Source organism: Tamandua tetradactyla, chromosome 23, assembly GCF_023851605.1.
Source record: "Tamandua tetradactyla isolate mTamTet1 chromosome 23, mTamTet1.pri, whole genome shotgun sequence".
In the NCBI taxonomy this organism is placed as follows: Eukaryota; Metazoa; Chordata; class Mammalia; order Pilosa; family Myrmecophagidae; genus Tamandua; species Tamandua tetradactyla.
The window spans coordinates 55,770,411-55,791,349 of NC_135349.1; the positions used below are offsets into that span (position 1 = coordinate 55,770,411).

A 20,939-nucleotide genomic window follows, 5' to 3' on the forward strand; every position below is an offset into this window, starting at 1 on the left:
TCTCGCGGGGGGCGGGGGCGGAAACTCGGCTGGGCTGGGCAGGATGTGTTTCCGGTGGAGCCGCCCGGGGACCCGCCCGGGCTTCGAGACCGGGGGCGTGTGGTGTTTCCCAAACGGTTCTGCTTGGACTTCAGCCCGCCCCCGTTTACAAACAGGAACGTCCCTGGAAGCCCCGCGGCGGCGCTTCTCTCCAGGGCGGCCGTGGCCCGGCGCCCGCGGTCCTCTGAGCACCGGTGCAGCGTGACCGCGGAGCTGCGCGTCCCCACGGCGCGGCCCACCGCTTCTTAAGAACACCTCTGCGTCCAACCAGATGCGAGTTCGTCCCACCCTAAAATCCTGTAGCTTAGTCTGTTTCTGCCCTGCTTTTTTGTGTAACTTATTCAGATCCTCGTTTTTCTGCTGTCTTATTTTACCTGTCCATTGCATTTTTCATTTCAGTGGTTACTTTTAAATTTTCTATTTGCCCCATTTGGTTTTCTTATGTTTTACCAGTTCTTATAGGCGCTTATTCCTTACAGTTTAAGCGCTTTTTTTTTGGTATCTGAGTTCCATTACCAAATTTTTCAGGTCTGATTCTGCATTCTGCTCAGGCTCCCTCCCCCAGCCCCCTCTAGCTAGTGTTCCATGGGACGTCATCTGTGAAATTGTGGCTGTTTTAAAATGAGCTGCTCTGCAGGGTTTGTCTTTTCTTTTGCAGGGCATCGGGGGCTCTTTGAACCCACAACTAACATTTTCAGCCTGGGATTTACGTAGGCCACATAGGTGCTGTGAATTCTGGTCAAAAACCAAATCAGTGCCTGCTTAAATGCTCCCCTTTCACCTTCTGAAATGCTTCAGAGCCAATGCGAACCCTCATCATATCCCAGTTACACCCAAACAAGGAATTCTTCTGTCATTGACACCCCTAAACACACACTATATTTTCTACAGATTTTATCCTTGCAACACAATTTACTGTATACATGTTCACCTGCTCAACTCAGAGGTAGGTTATATGAGGCTCTCAAGTTTCAGACGCAGACTGTCTGGATTTTGATCCTAATCAAGTGACTGAATCCAAGTCTTCATTTCCAAACCTGCAAAACAGCCAAAAAATACTAGTGTACTGTGAACACTGGTAGATTAAGTGAATTAACCCACAAGAGATTTAGTTAGCTCTATTTCTAGCAGATAGTAAGCGTGCATTCAATGTTAGGTAGAAACGAATTGAAATTCTCAAAAGGCAGCAGGACAAATGGATAAAATATATTTAGTTCTCCCTGGTGAGCAAGAGAAAAACTTCCACCTTGGGCCTTTTGCAGAAATTTAACCCTTTTGAACCCTCTGAAGTAGCATGCTACTGCAGGAACAGTCACCTCGGCCACAAGGAGCCACTGACTGGGCCATCAGCTTTATTTTGATGGCTCAGGACCAGGGCAGATTTGTTGCTTGAAACTGCATTAAAATTAAACAAAACGTAACAAGATGACTTGCTGAATCCTTGCTGCTTACCAGATAGTGCAAAGAAAGTTCAATCTAAGGGAATTCCTAATAGACTAGACTTAGATTGATCTTCAAAGATAGTTTCAAGATACATAGTTCTCTGATCTTGAAAGATAGTTTGGGATTCAGGTTTTTCTTTCCTCATTACAAGATCCTTTATATGAAACATGGGCAAGTTTCAAAACTTGCTGATTTCTAAGTGGATGCCTCTCATGCTTGAAAAGGGCACCTCAGTCCCTGTAACATTTTTTTTTTAATTGAAGTTTACAAAGCATTGCTTTGCAGCCACTCATAAAACAGAAAATTCACTAGTGCTACCATTTAAGAATGCTAAGGATTAAGAACGGGAAAAAATAAAGAGGGGAGCCCAGAAGATGTGGTCAACTCTGGATGTGATTAAGCGGGAGCAGTGCAAGGTTTGACTGAGGCACCCCACAAAAAGCACGTTACCCATGGCTGGTGCACCCCCGACTGGCTGTTATTCAGGCCCTCACCCCCACACAGGTGGAGCCACTGCCATGCCTCTGGAGACAGAAGCTGTGGACCTGAGACCTCGGCTCACCTGTGACTGCAACAGCTGCTGCTAATATAGGTTATTTCTAGCTGCCCTCTACTGCAAATCACATGGGGATAAGCAAATGAAGATGGGTGTTTCATAACCCATGCCTGGCTTCTTTCTGATTTTCTGTCCTCATAGAGGGGGCTGGAACGATTCATCACCCTGAATCCATGTACTGTGGGTAAGGACATAAAGCCTGCTTCTGGGACAAGGGAAGATAAATGAGGAGGGAAGGCATCCAATCCTTCTCTCTATATATGGGTCTGACAAACCCAACTCTCAGGAGCAAGTCCAGTACTTTGTTTTTAGGAAAACAAGTGGTATAGAAGAAATAATCACTATTTCTTACAGAAATCTTACTATTTCTTACAGTAGCATACAGAAACTGGAAACACCACTAGCACGGTCCCAGTCATTCTACTCAGAGCTAAATGTTTTCAATGAAAAACCTTAAATCCATGTTTGAGAAAATTAACATGGAGATTGGGCCGTTTAAGGAAAGCACACACACACACAGCAAAGATTTTAAGTTCTTGATTGCTAAGTTTAATTCAACTGTTATACCCCATTCTGCCTTGTAAAAATAACACAATGTTCCTATCAAAATTACATTGAGATGTGAGTACAGGTTTTTTTGGTTGTTATAGCTCTAGAAAAATGTTGGCACCAAATGCACTAAAAAAAGGTTTAAGGCTTAATAAAAATACAGACTAGTAATTTCTCAAGGCAGCTCAGAGGTTTGAGATCTCCCCAGTGCAGATGGTCCCATGTGGCGCTTGCCTTCCCAGTACCACGGCCACTGGTCGTGCTCTATGCAGTTCTTCCACTTCTCCCAGTGAACGGACCACCCAGACAGGCTGAACCCTGTTCCTGCACCCTAATGGAGAGAAGAAAGGGGGAAAGGACGGGAAGGAGAAAGGGGAGGCGGAAAGTTCCATCCTTGCTGACTGGGGGTTCTGTCATCCACATTTTCCTTACTTCCCAAAGACTGCTCCCATCTTTGCTTCCCCATCCCCAATCATCACTAAGCATCAACAATCCCCAGTGCACAGATCCCGGCCAGGGCAAGAACGGGCAGCACTTCCTCCCACAAGATGACAGCAGGGGCGTGGCAGAGAACAAGGGTGAGCCTGTAACGTCGAGTTTCTCCCTGGTAAGCCAACGTGCTACTCGTGAATCATTTCCTCATCAAAAACATGGTTATACACGGCAGTTCATTTCCATCATTAAAACATTCCAATGACGTTATAAGTTACACAAATTAGTGCATTTGGGCTTGAAAAGCTAACAGCCATTTACGATACTGTTCTCAAATGGAGAGAAAATTGCTGTGTTCCAAAAAACTTCCCTATAAAGAACTGTGAGAGGCAAACTATTTGGAAGTTGGAGGCAGTGGACATTTCTTGGCTCTGAAGCTGGCAGGACAAATGGAAAGGGGAAGAAGCGGAGCTTGGGCAGCAGGGCCAGTGAAGGCGACCCACCCAGCTTCCACATGACTTCAACAGTCAAAGTGACTTCTGCCACTTGGTGTGGACCTCATGGGTCCCCTTCCCAAAAGCTGCCCCCAGGAGACCCTTCCTTCATGTTAACAGACGGCTGGGTGACTCGGTGAGGGAGCTGGGACTGCAGCCTGAGGGCTCACTGGGAGAAACTTCTGCCTGAAGCTGAAAGGCCCCGAGTTCTTGTCAGCCTGCCGTCTTTGCTGCTGGGAGGCCACTCGCTCCTGGCCCGACGTCCCCAGGCCCCTGTGGGAGGCTGTTTGTGGCTATAACCTGCAGGTTGTCCTGCAGAGCTTAACAAGCCTGGCCTAAGCATCAACAACTCCTCTTTGGTGTACCTGAATAACTGAGGTTTCCTGGAAAGGCATCAGAAACAGTCATTTATGTGAAGCTGGTACTTAAAAAAATAGCTCTTCAGATATTACTAAGGAATTAGAACTGAAGAAACTGAGGCCTCAAGCATCTCTTCTTCCCAGCAGGAATGAAGTAAACAGATGAACACGTTACCCAGCCCGTGTCCAGTTGGATGTGAATAGATTAACATCCTCAGACACCAGAGGACCCCTGTGGAGGGAGGATGACAGCTTGTGAGGGCAACTGCCCATGACACCGGTGAGAAGCAAAGGCCTCAGCTTGAGGATCACGGGAGGAAAAAGGAACAATTCGCAAACAACTGACAGGGAAAGGAACTAAAGCCACTCCCTTGGGAAAGGCAGGCAGGCATACTGCCTCTCCGTTCTGGCTGAGGCTTTAGGGGGCGGCAGATGGGCACTTCGGAGGATCAGGGCACAAAGTCTTCCAGAAAACATAAGCTGAGAACAAGGGGAAAGGGACACCGATTAGTGAAGGGCTTGCATGGAGCACTTTAGATGTAACTTTTTGGTCTTGGTTGGAAGCTGCTGAGGAAAAGCAAGTGAGATTCTCTGGAAAAGACTGAGTAAGACACGGGACTCGGTAGTGGTATGCTCAGGGTGGCAGGTCATGGGACCAGAAGGGGATCTTGTCCAGTGCCCGCCGCCCTGTGCTAGTGTTTCTGCTTGTGCCTCCTTTCTCTACCCCAAGGCAATGACAGGCTCGCAGTGGTGTCCTTTCACCTCTTCAGGGCCTGCTGTCCCAGTCATCCCTAAACCCCCGCAGCCTGCTATCGCCTCCCCACCCACCCCACCACAGTTCCCTCAGAATCTGGAATTACAAATGAGTGCACACCTGCGGAGGTGCTTTTATCCCCATGAAGATGTCTCCTCGGTACCCGGAAGGTGCCGCCTCCCACGCAGCTCTTGCAGATGGCCACAGAAACTCCAAGCAGCTTCAGGTGCACAACAGACCTGCTTCCCACCCCCGCTTTCTTGGGCTAAAAGAAACTCTACTTGATATCCTAGCTCTCAAGTGTCTTGTCCTGCTCCGGGGAAGCGGGAGCTTCCTCAGTAGAAGGAGATGCTGGACTTGCCTCCCGGAGGGTTCAGGACCTTGTTGTGTGAGCGTGGCCGCGGCCCCAGCCTGGGCTCGTGGCTGTCCACCCTGGGTGTGGGCTCTGGCTCCTGGGCGCAGTCTGCTCCTTTCGGGCCGCCGGGCTCATCTCCTGGTGGGGTGCTCGCTGCAGCTGTGGGACAGAGTCAGCACACCACCCCATTAGAAGCTGACCACACCCCAGAAGTCAAGCTGTGTGAATGACAAGTCTGTGTCGTAGAGTGGCCTGCAAGAAATTCACACAGTGACCAGGAAAAGGGATGACAATAAAGCAAAACTCTTCGGCCTGCATCAAGACTCAGAGTTAACAGATGCAGAACTGGGGTTACTACCTGCCTCCTTCACTTAGTTCTAAAGAAGTCATTTCTGTCTCCTGCACGCTCAACTCCGTTTCCATTTTTCCCACCTGAGTTTGAAAAGCAAACTTCTTCAAAGTGAGTTCAGAAAGGAGGAGACAGAGCTTGTCTCAGCAGGAGGCCTAGCTAGGGGCCGGCAAGGTTTTGGGAAGCCAATCCTCTGGACCTTCTGACAGCTGAATGGAGTCCCAAAAGCAGAAGCGAATGGCTACAGTCTGCTCAGAGATGCAGGTGGGATGAGTGGAGCTGCTCTCTCCTGGACACCAACTAGCTGGGACCCCTCCCCACCATGTGCCCAGCCCACGTTCCTCCTTCCTGGGGAGGACCCAGCCCACCAGGTCTCTCCTTCTGCTTCTCATCCTTCTCCTCCTGCTCTCCTTTATGGCCTTCTCTTCTGTGTTAGTCCTGGAGGCTCACTGAAGGCTTCAGATCCCTGCCCTTAACAAGGTTGGTTTCTAAGGAACGGAGAAGTTCTTCTAAGGCCTGGGTTGATTCACATTGATAAGTTAAGAAAAGCAGACCATAATCACCTGAAAAGTTCTGAAAACATCCAAGCCCACTTCCCTGGATGAATACCTAAGCCCAGGTCCCTGCCCTTCGTCAAATACTAAATCCTCGCATTGGTGAATGTGACCGCATCGTTTTACCCAGGTGGCCTGAAAGGGGCGAGATTAACAGCTCCTTTGTTCTCTAGGGGCACACCAGCCACTCGAGGAGAGCAAGGTGTTCAGGAGAGGGACAGAAAACAGAAGTCTCACCTCGTGGTTCCAACTTTGGGTCTTCTCCTTCACGCAAGAAAACATGGTCCTGCAACAAGGCAAGCAGTCAGGTCAGGATGCAACTCAGAGACTTCCTACCACATTCAAAAGGACAAAACAGCCAGGGTACACAGGACCTTGACTTTACTTTCCATTTTTACAAGTATTTTCATTTCAGATGATTTTAGCAGTGGAGACCTGCAGGACACACGGCATAGCCAGGACAGCACCTGCGAGGGCTGCCCTGGACTCACCCACCCTGTGCTCCTGACCGAAATCCTGGGTAGTCCACTTCATTCATAAATATTTCAAGATGTGACTCTAGAATGGCCCTCAGAACCACCACAAAAAGCCACAACCAGAGACTCATGGCTGTAAAACTCCTCAATACTAGAAACATGGTTTTCAAATTATCTTACTCTTAACTGTTGAGTGGTTTCACTCAAGATACAAATGAGGGCCACACACTGCCTTTGGGTGGCACGTCTCCAGTCTCTTTTTAATCATTAGACTCTTCCTCTGTTTGTCAGTTTCCTCTATTTTGCATTGTTCTGACTGAAACTTTGAGGTATCATCCCAAAGTCTGATCTGGTTGAGGCTTGAATTTCTCAACCAGGAGACTTCAGCAAGGGCACAGGCTTTCATGGTATCTGGTTGTCTCTCGCTGGGGATATGATCAGCTACCGATCATTGCCTACATTTGTTATTCCATCACAAGTTTACAAAACGGTGATATTCAAATTTTATCGTTCCTTCTTCATTCACTAGGCTGGAATGTCCATTTTAAGAAAAGGAATCTTTCCTCACCATCTATTAATCCAAGGCACAGTTCGTACAGGAAACACCAATGAAATGCTTGGCTCTATTTATCACTTTCCATAATAATAAATTGGTCCTCTGGCACTCTCCAAAGGTGAAAAATCAGTCTGTTTTTCATGTCATCACGGGCCCAGGAATGCTGACTATCTGGTGCACTGTTACATGCGGCAGTCAGTCCGTATGACTGCATGGCCCCACCTCTGGGCAGTGGTCTCTCCAAGCTGGGCCCTGGGTCTTTCTGGCACGATCCCAGCATTTGGTCACTTCCTTGTCTCTGGTACTCCCGGCTCATCGTACACATCCCTTGCCCCTCACCTGGAACTTGCCATTTCTTCCTCCTGGGGGTGCCCAGTGCCACTGTGTCGAAACAAACCAAGGGAGGCTCTCTTCTGTCTACTCTTGTCCTCTCCCCAGCTGCACTGATGGCCCGTGCTCCTTCACAGGACCACACATCACCGCAGCACTTCACAGCAGGCGGTGTCTTCTCTTTGTGCTCAGCCAGTTCAAGTCCTGCCCTTAGTGAACTGCTGACTTTTAGGACATTTCTGGACCAGCCAAGGTTCAGACTGGAGCGAGAGATGCCACCTCTCTTTCTGTTTCCCTTGAGCATCAGTCCATTAAGGACTCAGAGGCTCAAGACTGGCTCCTACAGGACGTGATACTGGACAGACACACTGTTACTGAGACGGCCAGCACAGGGCAGGTGGAGAGCAAGCTGAGCCAGGCTGCCTTGGAGACGAGACTTCCTAGGCATAAGTCACTGCAGAAGTAGGTAAGAACTTGCTCCTTTAGGGAACCAGACCATGGTTTGTTTTTATTTTGGGTGCATGGGTCTGGGAATCGAACCTGGGTCTCCCGCATGAAAGGCAGGTGCTCTAACGACTGAACTGAACTACCCATACATCCTAGGCCATGCCTTTTGACCACAAGAATGTGGGAGAGCTAATAAATGGGTTAAAAAACCGTTAGTCAAAGGTTAAAATCTACTGAGTAGATGAAAATACTAGTGGTTGATGAAAGGGAGGGACATGGTATGTATGAGTTTTCTCTTTTTATTTCTTTTTCTGGAGTGATTGATGCGAATGTTCTAAAAAAATGATCATGCTGGTGAATATACTATCATGTGATGATATTGTGAGCCACTGATTGTACATCATGCACGGAATGTTTGTATGTTGTTTTGGTTTGATAATACAAAATAAGTTAAAAAAAAAAAAGAACCCGTTAGTGACTCCTGCTGAGGAGCTCCAAGTGGCAGCAGAGCCCAGGAGCACTCACCCATTGACACAGAGCGTGCAAGCCAGGGCAGCAGGGACTCTTGGCTGTCAGGGACCCTAAGGCTGCCTTTAATCAGGTCCCTGTCCCAGCTGGGGAGGGCATGCGGCACTGACTGACACCTCCACAGGCCGCGTCCAAAGTCACAGCACTTGGTTCAGAGGCATCAGTATTGGGGGGAAAAAGCACATCAAGAACCATCACAGAACCTTCCCAAGTTAAATACAAATCATGAAAAAATGCCTAAGGAACAGACCCCTCTGCTGTGTGGTTGCCGTTGTAAATATTCCCCGCACCCTCTGGAATGCCCAGGGACGAGCACGACCTTTCTGCAGCACAGACTCGCTGCCGGCAACCAGCTCCTCCAAGTTCAGTCGTCACGGGGCTGGAATCTGTCTCTTGGATGACTCATGGGAGACCTGAAACTTGATGACTAATCACTGCACTCAGGACAATCAACGCCACCCCTGTGTGTCTTCCTAACAGCAGTCACATCTGCCTCAGAGCTTGTTAAAAGTGCTTGGCTCAACGTCTGCTACCTCGATGGAGTGCATACCTTGGGTTTGTTTGGGTGTGCCAAGGGGGAAGTGGCAGTGATGGGGGACCCGAAGATGTCACTGGTCTTCCCACCAGGTGGGTTCACACGCTGCCGAGTCTGTGCAGGTGCAGATTCATCAAAGACCCCACTTCCTTTTCCCCCTGCAGAGAGAGTCACAGAACGGTGAGCTGCCTGCTCCATCTGGCCTTTGTCACCACGCGGGTCCCACTTCGGCCCTGATGACCTGTGAAAAACCCAAGAGGGGACATGGCATAAAACAGCACATTTTCCCTCTAGAATTTTCCTTAACTCTGAACACTTCGTGTTTCCTGTTCTTCGTTAAACCCAGGAAAGGTTTTTCGTAGATTAAAAATAAACATGTGCTGAATTTCTATGTCTCACAGAGCTCTGACTTTAAAAAGATACCCTATCCAAAGGCAAACCTGTAATCTGGAAAATAACATTTATTCATCATTCTTCTGACCTCATTCTGCCTGGAACTTTCAGTGACTATAACTAGGTATGTCAGCAAATTGCAGGCAGTTAGCTCTGCTGACAGACAAAATGGAAATGCATGTCTGCGACAAGATTCGTTCAAGCTGAGGACTCAGGGCTGGGTGTGCACAGCCAACACCCACGTTAGGCCGAGATGGTTACCTGGTGACACCAGTGGTTGTGTCTTCCCTCAGCACACCCCAGGCCCAGCTGTCCTCAGCAGAGGGGAGGTAGCATTTGAGCCATAGGCCCTGGGAGACAGGGGTTTATAATTTACAAGGGGAAAGAAGACACACTCCACTACCCAGCTGTGTGACACCAGGCAAGGTGCTTGGCCTCTCTGTGCCCACCTTTCACCTGGAGATGGGACGACCAGAGCCCCACCTTGCAGGGCCTTCACTGTTCCCACAGTTCATGGGCAAATGCTCAGTGACACCACTGCTCCTTGAACACTGGCTGTAGTTTCCAAGTGCCAATAAACACCTCCCAGACAAAATGCTCAGTGAGAAAAGAAAGGTTCAAAAGATTTACCTGGCACACAGCTTTCAATGTAAAAGGGGGAAGTGAACATTTTGAAAGGGTGGCGGGGTTCCCTATTTGCTTGTACGTGGGTGACCCACTACTCCCCACAAGGTGGTCACCTGCAGGGAGGAGGGTGGGCAGGTGCGGGGTGACTGTAGGAAAGAGGTGTGTCTTCTGTACTTTCTTTTCAAAAAAAAAACAGTTCCTTCTTGTTGTGAAAACTAAGCTATGTGGCTCTCACTCAGGCCAGGGGCAGCACGAGCACACCTGGGGCTGGCGCTGTGGGCACTCCTGCAGTGGTGGTGGTGGTGGGGCCCTGTCGGGGCGCGCTAGCTGGCCTTGGACCCGCTGTCGGGGCCCCAATGCCAGAGTGGCTACAATGCCTTGTGGGTGACGGACAGCCACCGCATGGAGGAGGCTGAAGCAACACAGCGAGGGGGCTCAGGCTGGAGTTCCCTGCCTTTTTGGGGTGCTAGAATGGACCCCTTCCTCAGGAAGACACACACATGCACAGCCACTGCTTTTTGGGTACTGAGAGGCCTTCTGACCCTCAGGCACAGGCCAACCTCCCAGAGACCCACAGGCCCTGGCCCAGCACAGACAGGTGGGGTGCTACGGTGGCCTGCACCCCAGAAAACAAAGACTTCATCTGTCCAGTCCTGTGGGCGTGATGTACTGTAAACAGGACCTTTGGATGGGTGACTCTGGTTAGGGTGCATGGCCCAGTGGGACCAGAACGGGTCCCGACCCCGTGGCGGGGGGCCTCCTAGAGAAGGCCTGGGGGCAGAGGCTAGGGAGAAAGGAGAGGCTGCTGCCACCGCATCGCCACGTGACGGAAAACCCAAGGACCGAGGGGCGCTGGCAACCAGCCCCAGAGTGCTGGTCTTTGCGGAGAAAGCCTTGCTGACACCGTGATTTTGGACTTTTTCCCTCAAAACCATGAGCCAAAAAATTCCCATTGTTAAGCCAACCCCTTACACGGCATGTGTTTTAGCAGGCAGAAAGTCACCTACGAGCTGGGTAGCTTCTTATCCAGTTCCTCAACTCTGACAGAAGGTAATAAACGGTCACAACCCGACCTTGGGCGCTGGCGAGGACAGCGGGGTTAATACCCGTGAAGTGTAGTGCACTGCCAGCTGTGCCAGCCCCCGCCGTGCTGTGGGGATCGTCCCCAGATCTTCGTGACCACAGGAGGAGAAACAAGGGCTGGAGGCCACCCCTTGGGCACTGTGTCCTTCCTGGGCTGGCATAAAGGTACACCTGAGTTCTTTCCAAAGTGCCTATTTAGCTTTGTTTAAAATGGAAGACAAAGAACTCAATTAGAAGTTTCTGATTATAGACACTACTCACTCTTGGATTCTTAAAAAACTGTGAAACATAAGATAGAAATGTCGATGAGACCCACAAATAGGCACAGGGTAGGCACCACGCTGTGAGGCCCAGAGCCCTCTCCCCAGTGGCTGCTGTTCTCCTGCATTCTCTGGAAACCACAACATTTTTAAAAAATCATTTTACTTGCAAACGCTAAACAACCTGTTCTGTTTTGAACTCGATAAGAAAGGGGTCACATCGCTGTGAGTTACTGTGAGTCCTTCTCCATTACTCAACATTTTACCTGAAGGACAACTTCCATCTTGTGGACTGAAGAAAAATTCAAGATACATGGGTTCTGAAACCACATTGCAAAAGTAAACGATACCATATTGGCGAATAAGCTTGGGGAAACAAGCAGGCATATATATTATGGGTAAAAACCGGGCAACCTCTTCAAAGAGCCATCACCAGCATCTGCCAGTACTGTGACTTCACATACCCTTTGGCCTGGTGACTCCGCTTCGACACATCTATCCCAGCACATACGCTGAAGAGGTAAATTCACATACCTGAGGCCGGTTCCACCACTCAGCCACGGAGCCCCAGACACAGCAGGGAACCAGGCAGACCCTCAGCTGCCTCTTTAGTAGAGGGGGTGAAAGCACCTACCCCCAGGGTTGTGGCGGGGACTATGTGAAAAAAATGTACGCAAAGCCCTCAGCACAGGTCCAGGCAAAGGGCCAACAAGCCACGGTAGGCACCATCGGGATCAGGAGGCCGGGCAGCAGCCTGTGGAACTGCTAAACCAGGCAACCAGCAAAGGACACAAAGACTGCAAGGAAAGTTACAGGACACTCAGTGAGTGCTGTTTGGTACTTGACATGCATTTCCAGCTTCCACAAGCTTTTCTCAGTCACGCGCTCTGACTGCAGAGCTACAGGGCTAAGGCAGGGCTTTAGGTGGTGGACACGGACAGTAGTTTCCCTATGACAATTCAGCACAGACTCTGTTCAAAGGAACCTTGATATGATGGAAAACAAACCCAAAATATGGCTAGTGAGAGGCGGTAACTCAGCAAAGTCTTGCTGACATGTGTGACCTCATGGGTCTGGACAGTGAGAGCCCCTGTGGGATGACCTGAGTGCACTGCCCCAGGCTGCCATGTTCCAGGTGAGCTGGCTGGGCCGCATGGCAGGACCTCAGCTCAACTCTGTACCCCAGGAACGGCCCACCCCGGCCCGGCCCCATGCTCGTGGGCTGTGTCCAAGGAGGCCGAGGCAGGACACATACCTAAGGGCAGCCTGAACTGCTTCTCTCAGAAAGCAGCCTCCACACCCCTGGTGACCCCTACAGAACACCTGAAAAACTAGCTTTGAACCTGCTGCTTTTGTTTCTCCAGGTTTGGTCGAATACTGGAACTCGGAATTGGGGTGGGGCAGAGAGCAGCTCCACCCTGTTTCTGTGAGTCTCTCTTTATGGAGCCCCAGCTCCCAGCCTAAACTCTCAAAAGCTTGAAGGGAGGGGCAAACCCTGCTTTTCCCTTGTGGATGCAGACACGGAAGAGCACGGGGAGGCACCCAGCGCCGTGCAGCAGCAGCCGTGGCGCCCTTCCCAGTGACTGAGAGAGGTGTGTGTGCTCTGAGGAACTGTGCAGAAATGTGCCCCAATATTACGCTCTTTAGTTTCAACCCCTCTGACCACGTGATAAAAAGCAAAAAACTGTCCCTGAAAAAAAAGTCTAAATACATGGCAGTGTGTATGCCATTCTGGGACTCTTGTCCATGACCTCGAGGGATCCACGGGACAGGGCCCAGCCTTTCCTCAACCGGCAGGAGCTGGGACGTGCCACGCCCTGTGGTTCCCTGAGCATGTCATACAGATGGAGTAGGATTCAGGAGTGCTCGGGTCACACTCAAAGGAGAAAGTAAGGACTAGAGGAGCCCTTTCCTTTATTCCAGGAGAACTCAGGTGACAAGGGCTGACCTGAGACAGAGAGCAGTTGGGGGAGTGTGTGTGCGTGTGTGTGTGTGCGCGCGTGCGTGCGCAATGTAAGGAAAGGGCAGCACAGCAGAGGACGGGGGTGGATGGGTCACAAAGGCCCTACCTGGGGGGTTTGTCCTCTTGGGGATGTTCTGAGGTTCTTCATTTGGTCCAAAGATATTTGAAGCCATCCTGTTGGGTCTGCTTGAAGGGATGGCTGCTTCTGGGCTTCCACAAGGGTTGCTGGGGTCTCCTCCGGGGGGCTTCACTGCCCTGTGTGTAGAGGAAAGTGCACGTCACTGGAGGCCGACCAGGGCTCGTCGCCATGCGGGGCTGCAGCACAACCACTGAGTGCCAGCATGGGCAGGGCACACTCTGCCACACAGCTGGCACCCTAAGCATCCCCCCAAAGTTTCCTATATATTTCTAGGCTATAGAAGAAGACTTCAGAAACTTAAATATTTCAAAATCCTTCCTAGGATCTCTCATAGTAGAATTAGGCAGTTCCCTGAAGCAGGTGTATGCGGCCCCACTCCCTCGTGTTTAGTTCTGTGATTGTGGAGTGCTGACAATATGCCAGATCCTGCCCTAAAACTGCACACCTTCCACCCACCCAGTCTCAGATGACCCGGGAGGCACGTCCATCACTTCCACTGCACAGACTCCACAGAGGAAGAGCAGTCAGATGATTTGCCCGAAGTCACACAGGGAGTAGCAGAGCCAGGATAACTCTAGGAAGCCTGGATCTACAGCTGGACTATGCCTGAATGCCCCTTAAAGGTCTCTAAAAAAAACCCAAAACTCAGGGGCCGCCCACCCGGTGTCCACAGAGGAAGGCCGATCACAGGCGCAGACCCGCCCGCTGCACTGGGGGCCACCGGCCAGTGTGTGCTGCACATTCACCGACTGGCTGCTCTGGGCTGAGGCAGGCTGCCAAGCGTAAACACACCTGGACCTCCACGCTCAGGGTGCGGAGCTCGAAGACCTGGGTAGCCTTTTCTTTAACTCTGATCACATGTTACAGTAACAACCTGCCCAGGCTGGGCGGAATACTCTATATGGAAAGTTCATCTTGCCAGATTCAGTAAGTGGTCTCTGCCACATCCCGGCACTCTAAGAACGTGGATTTTACTTAAACACCCAGGGGGGCAGCTGCCATTGGAAACAGCAGTATCTACCTGAGGCCCGATCTCTGGGAAACGGGCTCAGGCGCTCTCTGGAAGTTCCAGCGCACACAGCTGCAGGGAAGGCCGCAGTGCGCATCGTCACGCCCCTCCAGCAGAGCACCTGCACAGGCCTCCACATGCATGTTAGCTGAGCAGGGCCTCCGAGATTGAGTTTTGGGCCCAAGAGCAGCACGTGGTTTCCCTAACTCGACACACGGGCGGTCCATGATGCCAACATTTGAAAATACTCAAAAATGACAGGGCTTGACTCCATAGGAAAGCCGGGTGAACACTGTTCAACCCCGAGTCCACAAAAGCAGGTTACTGTAAATCCCTTGTGTCCAGTCAGGAGAGCTATAGACTCCAAGTGCACGGTGCCCCAGAGCTCTCAGGCCCTGGCAGCAGCAGCAGACAGGCCGAGGCACCCACCAGGCACCCACCAGGCACCCCGAGTCCCCGTCTGCACAGAGGCTGGGGGGCGGCTGTATGGCTGCCTGGTCGGCGTTTCCTGACGAAGGCCCTCGGGAAGGGAAAATAACCACCTCTATACGAGAGCAGTGTTTTTAGATAGCCGGGCTTAAAGCAGAAAGGGGTGCAGGAACTCCTCAGGCAGCCCCAGCCGTTCACCCCTCCCACGGCCCTCGCCAGCCCTCCTCCTGCCCCCAGGTGCAGGGTGCAACCTCCGCACGTGTGGGACTCGCGGGCTTCTTCGGAAAAAGGGGGAACACAGGATCTTGAGAAGGGAGCTGAGTCCAGCACCCACTCCCACGCCCGCACGAGCTCACATTTAACTCACGGGCCTGTGTGCTACCTCATGGGTCTGTATGCGACCTCAAGGCCCAAAGTGCTGGGGAGAGTGGATGCAGACGGCATGTGTCCCGACCTAGCGGCCAGCTCCTCTGCAGGGTCCCTGGGTACCATCCCGGGCTGGCCGGCCTGCACCAGGCCCTGCGAGGGGGACAGGTCTTGGCACTCAGCAATGCAGCTCGCTGGATGGGGGTGGCCGCGAGCCTGAGGTGAGGTCCAGTGAAGCCCCCCACCTCTACCGGAATGGGACACCGACCTGTCCCCATTCTGTATGGACAGTGGGGAACGGAAGTGCGCAACGGATATGGGAAAGGACCAAATGTTAAGCCTGGGTGGTGGAAACCGGGGTGCTCATTCTATTACTCTGAATTTTATTTTATTTTTAATTTATATATTTACTTTTACATGGACAGGCACCGGGATACAAACTCTGGTCTTTCAGCATGGCAGGCAAGCACTCTGCCTGCTCAGCCACTGTAGCCCTCTGAATTTTATTTTAATTTGAGAAAGAAAAACCATGCTAGAGAAAAAACTGTTTTAGCCAAGAGGTCACTGTCCTGAGACTCCAGGTGATCCGAGGTCACCTGGTAAGCATCATGCAAAGGGGCACAGATAAACGTGCCAAGATCCGGGGGAGGGGGGTGGGGATGCGGCTGAGCAGGCAGGTCCAGGGGTGCATCACCTGCCGGCCGCCTCCTCACCACTCATGCCTTTGACTCCCTTCCATTTATTTCAACACAGACATTCAAAGTGCACACAAAGGAAGCGGCACGCCCAGCTCAGTGCACTGTGGCACAGGCAGAGGTGCAGGGAAAAGCAACTCTCACCCTGGGGATCTCCAGGATGAGACCCTCTCCCTCCAACAGCTCCTCCCTGCCTTTCCTAAAGCCTTGGAGAGAAGCAGTGCAGACAGCAGACTCCAAAGAGCTTCGTAACAAAGAGAAACGTCATGGCTTCAATGAAAAGGCTTAGATAAATGACCCCTCTAAACACAAAATAATCCCTCAACAAGAGAACAAAAAAGGTGAAAATCCTAAGACTGGAGGGCCCACCAGGAAGAAAACCTGGCTGGATAATCCAAGCCCCCACTAGGTTCATTAACTGCTGCCTTAGGTTAGACGGCCCTCAAGCTGCGAAGTTCCCGAGGGATCCCTGGCAGGAGACGCCAACAAAGACTCTTGGTTTTCCTTCCTTAATATCCTAAAAGGAAGACTTCTCATTTTTACAATATCCTCTCTAGAAGCTAATGCCCCAAGGAAGTGTGGTGTACTGTAGGGCACCAGCTCCACAGCTAACTCTTGTAGCTCTAAAAGTCAGCCTAACATCAATGTGACACTTGGGCTTTATTCATTAACTCCACCAACATTTCCTGGGGCCCCGGTGCCAGGCAGTGTAAACAGAAACGGACCTGACTAACAGGACACAGGAGAAAGAAGTGTCCAGAAGCATGTGGCTGCTGGAGCAGCCCTGGCTTCTTCCTGGAGACACCCCAGCACGTGCACTCGCTCTGGGGGACATTTCTGGCCCCATACCAGCAAAGGTCAGTCCGTGGTGGGTTAGCAGTCATTGCTGGATAGGTTAATTACCAAGTTATTTGGCCAGGGATACTCCCCAGCACATGTGAAGGGCACGAGGAGGCGATTCTTGCACTCAACACTTATCTTAACCTCTCCATGTTCCCTTCTTTCCTGGTGGAGGCTCACAAAGAGAAAAAGCTTATGCATCTGAAGACCCAAAACTGTGCAAGGCAAGAAAAGCGTCTCTTGCCAGCTCTGCCAATCCTAATTTTGTGGGTTGGAAAAAGTACTTTAAAAGTTAAAGAAACAAACAAATAAAGCGCTTTGTGTTCCGGGGTGGGCGGGAAACCGTCGCTTCAATCTCAGTTCTTATCACCTGAATCCGGTCTGTTTGCTGGTGGCCAGCGGCGCGAGGCCCCACCCACGTCTCCGGTTGCCCTCCGCTTCCCGGAACACGCGGGTCCTCTCTACCGCGAGTGGACTTGGACTTGTTGGAGGCAAGTACAAACACACACAAAGCTCAGGGACACACAGACACTGGAACTCAGATGTCCTCCCGCCTGCCCACCCACAAACGCTAGCATTGTTCCCGGGCCTCCTGGCACTACCACTCTTCCCAGCCCTTTCCCCGCAGGACAAGTTGGGGTGGTCTGTGCGGCCAACGACCCTTTCGGTTCTAAGCATTTAGAAAATTAACGTAGTATGTGGGCGACAAAAGGGCAAAAACGTGTACATGCGAAGAGGGAGACTTTCTCACTGCGGTACCTTCCGGTGCCACCGCAAACTCTGCAGAGGTTGCTATCAGACAAAAATAGAAGATAATGGCAGTAAAGTTCAAACTCTATTTGCCAAAAGTCCAAGCGGCGCACCACGCCCACGAGCCAGCTCCGGATCGTAAGTGAGGACAGGGGACCCGGGCAACAGCGCCGCGGCCTCCGGGAAGGGCCCGAGGGTCCGAGTGGTCCCGGTCCGCCCACGCTGGAGGGCCCCGCGTCCCACCCTCCCGCCGCCCTCGGCCCGCTCCACGAGCACCCAGCTCTTCCCCGCGTCCGCACCCTCGCCCGCCCGCCGCACCTGGAGCCGGTCCGACCGCGCTCGCTCTCCGGGGCCTGGAACATGTCGCCGCACCCGCACCTCCCTCAGCCCGCTGCGCTGCTGTTCCCGCCGGGCCCCGCGCTCGGCTTAGAGGCCCGCCCGCCCGCGCCCATTGGCCGGAAGCGTCGTCAGTCAGGCCTCCGCAGCCTACTGCAGCCCTGGGGCCCGCCTCCGCCCCTCGCAGCCGATTGGTTGGAGGAGACGCCGCTCAGGCCGTCAGGCACCTGCATTGGGCCGGTCACCACCCGCCCAGTGGGCGCGCCCCGTCCAGGGCTCCGAGCCGGCGCAGTCGGTGGCGCTGCGCCTAGAGCCCCGCCCTCCACCCAGGCAGGCCGGGGCTGAGGAGGAGGGGCGGTAGGGAGGTCAGATGCGAGTGGGATGGCCGCCCGGGAAGGTGGCCAGAGAGCCGGGCAGCGGGTCAGGCCGCCCCGCGACTCCTGTCCTGTTCCTAAGGGACGTGGACTTTCCGTGGGTCAGCAGACGTTCCCTTCTAGCAGACCTCAATGGCACGTGCAATTCCTGACCACGGAAAACGCTGGGTTTGAATTATCCGTTCGGGGAAGCCCCCTTTGCCTCACCCACCCCCACCCCCGGCAGTTTCTCTATCCTGCCCTGTGCGGTGGGACAGGCTCAAGAAGATTTATTAGTAGGAAGCAAAAGACCTGGAAGAAGGATGAGCCCCCGGGCTGAGAATGCTGAATCGCCCTATTTCTGAGTCAAACACTCAGCAGTTGAGGCTCAATTCAGGGGCTGTGTGGGTGGCCCATCTACTGATCTCACAGGTGCCGCCAAGTGGCGGCCATGCACCCCACTTTCTACGTACACACTTTATTAAAAAAGGGCAGAAACAACAATTACTAGATCAAGTATTAGTATGTATTATGCACAATAAAAACAGATTTACAAGTTGAACTGGAAATTTAAACATAAGAATTTCAACAGCTTTTATTATATTAAATAACGAAAACACCTTTTATTCCCAAAATTGGTAAAGAATAAATAATATAATTTACAGTATGGTACAAAAAATAATCAGGAAGGACAGGCATTCTGCTTTATACATACACTGTATATGTATATTTATAATCTATAAAACAAATTCACATCTCAAAACAAGCCGAAAACTTTAGATGATATGGCTTAACTATTATTAAAAGAAACAGCAATAAATTCTGCTGCCCAGACCATAAGCCCCAGAGCCAGCCATCCTGTTCTGGAACATAGGGTATAGGATGCTGTAGTGCTTCCAAGGCTAAACTGACTTAAGGTGAGATCAGGAGAGCTCTGACAGGCAGGAAAGGTTTGCTGTGGATTTCCTTCCTTCTTTCTTTCTATTTTTTCTAAAAAACTTTCCCTTTTTTTTTCCTTACAAAAAGTGCCTTATTTCCTCACAAATGCATTTGACAGATCTGAATGTTTTTTTAAACATGTAAGTACTGTTTTCCTCCTGGATTGTTTCCAGCATCTCGTACCATGACTTCTCTTTGCGGACCAAGTATGGATTCAGTGGTGTGATCTAGGTAAAGTCATTTCAGCTGAAAAGGACATTCACGGAGCACTGAGGCCATGGCACAGAATTCTAAGAACAAGGTTCTGAAACTAAGAACCTGGAGAGGTGGGAAAGCACGGACACTGGTGATACATCCCCATGTCCCCATGACCTGAGCAGACACTTGACACCTAGAAGATACAGAGATGAGAGAACACCCACCATGATATTCACAAGAAGGAATCAGGGCCCAAACTGCCACCTCCCTTAGCAAGAGATGCTTGGTCTCAACATTTAGAAATGATAAGTCAAGAAAAAGACCCCAGACCTTAGAGTGGTGAGGGAGAGATTTTTCTATGACACCGATCTCGTCTTTAACATGCTCAAATGCACAAAGGAAGCCATCAATCACACAGAGGCTGTCCTGTCTTCCATGGGAAAGGCAGATGAAAAAGCAGGAAGTGGGAGACTTCTCTGCTGGGGTCTTCTGAAAAGTCCAGCCTTAACAGTGGTCTACTTTTATACACATATATTCATTGGGGCTGGAGAAAACAGTCGTTTTTCTTCTGCTACAAAGGTTATCATTTTCCCTTTATTATGGCAAGCAAATGCTATACCTGCCTGGTTGCTAGAAAAGCAACAGAATTCCCTGGAATTGTGTCAGCTTTATTACAGGTGAGAATAAAGTGAGAGAAATACTCTCCTCCTTAATCCATCTGCTCCCCTGGATGTCACTGGCCAAATGGAACCTGCAGATACCCAAGCAGGAGGTGCGGCTGAACAAAGAGCCTGCAAAGTGGACCCTCCTCTCTAGTTTTCCTCCTCTGAGATGTACCGAATCACATGTGCGAACCTGCCCACCAGATGGGGTGTACTGATCACCAAGACTGTCACACCACTTGGTACCTCTGGCCCAAGGCCGGGAGTATGTGAGGAAATCCTCAGTGTTGAGCTGGGCCTAATGGCCTGACCTCCTATAGCCCTAGCAAAGCTAGATGCCCTGGGCGTGTGAGACCCACTGACGTTGTTCCGATTAACAAGATGCAAAGCTCAGGAAGTGGATGTCTTGGCTCAGAGCATGTGCTAGTTTAGGGATACTCCAGCTCAAACACTGCTGCCTGTATCACTCAACAAAGTGGTACCATATTCCTCTCCCTTATATACCTCCAGGCAGTTTTTGCACAAAACTATAAAAGCTCAGAAGAGTTTTACATGTTGGCTCTTGTCAGTAACATTTGTGCCTGGAATTGGCTCTGAAGGGAGGAAGCCATGCCTGAGCTGACCCTCCCACTGGCTAGAGGAGCTGCTCCACCAGCCAGGTGGAGGTGCAGGATCAAGAGCAGCTGCCTGCTTGAACACACCAGAGACCTGCTCCCTTTGTGCTGTGAGAGGGAGGAGCAGATGTGCTGCAAGGGCCAGGCCTGCCCTTAAAGGAGGAGGAGTAGGCAGCAGAGATGGTGAGGGGTTCTGGTGGGACTTCTGGCTGATGGGGGGAGCTTCGTGAAAGAGCAGGGGAGATGGTGGCACCCCTATGTTCTGCTCCCACCCCAGCTACGGCGGCTGGCCACACTGAAGACAACTGCATGGTGGTTTGTGTGCAGAGGAGCCCTTGCCCACTCCATTCTGGAAAGACTGGATGCTGGACCACCTGGGATTAAAGTAACTGGCCAACAAAAGGACATGGTTTTGATGAGCTCTGTCCCCACCCGGACGTCTGAGCAGGGTAAAGAGCAAGAGGCACTGTGAGGGCTTCAGTGCAAGCCTGGGGGCAAGTCCTGACTTCCGACAGAAGTGGCTGTAC

At 51.3% G+C, this 20,939-nt stretch overlaps 1 protein-coding gene across 1 annotated transcript; it reads right to left on the reverse strand.

Annotated features, from left to right (window-relative positions):
• Positions 1 to 2,562: 2,562 nt before the first annotated feature.
• Positions 2,563 to 17,742, reverse strand: JPT2 (Jupiter microtubule associated homolog 2). The gene is made up of 5 exons (XM_077142250.1): positions 17,629 to 17,742; positions 13,189 to 13,337; positions 8,772 to 8,914; positions 6,122 to 6,170; positions 2,563 to 5,140 (listed from the first exon to the last, which is right to left on the reverse strand). The coding sequence occupies exons 1-5, from the start codon at positions 17,670 to 17,672 to the stop codon at positions 4,962 to 4,964; spliced, it is 564 nt and encodes a 187-aa protein (XP_076998365.1). The 5' UTR covers positions 17,673 to 17,742; the 3' UTR covers positions 2,563 to 4,961.
• Between the last annotated feature and the right edge of the window lie 3,197 nt (positions 17,743 to 20,939).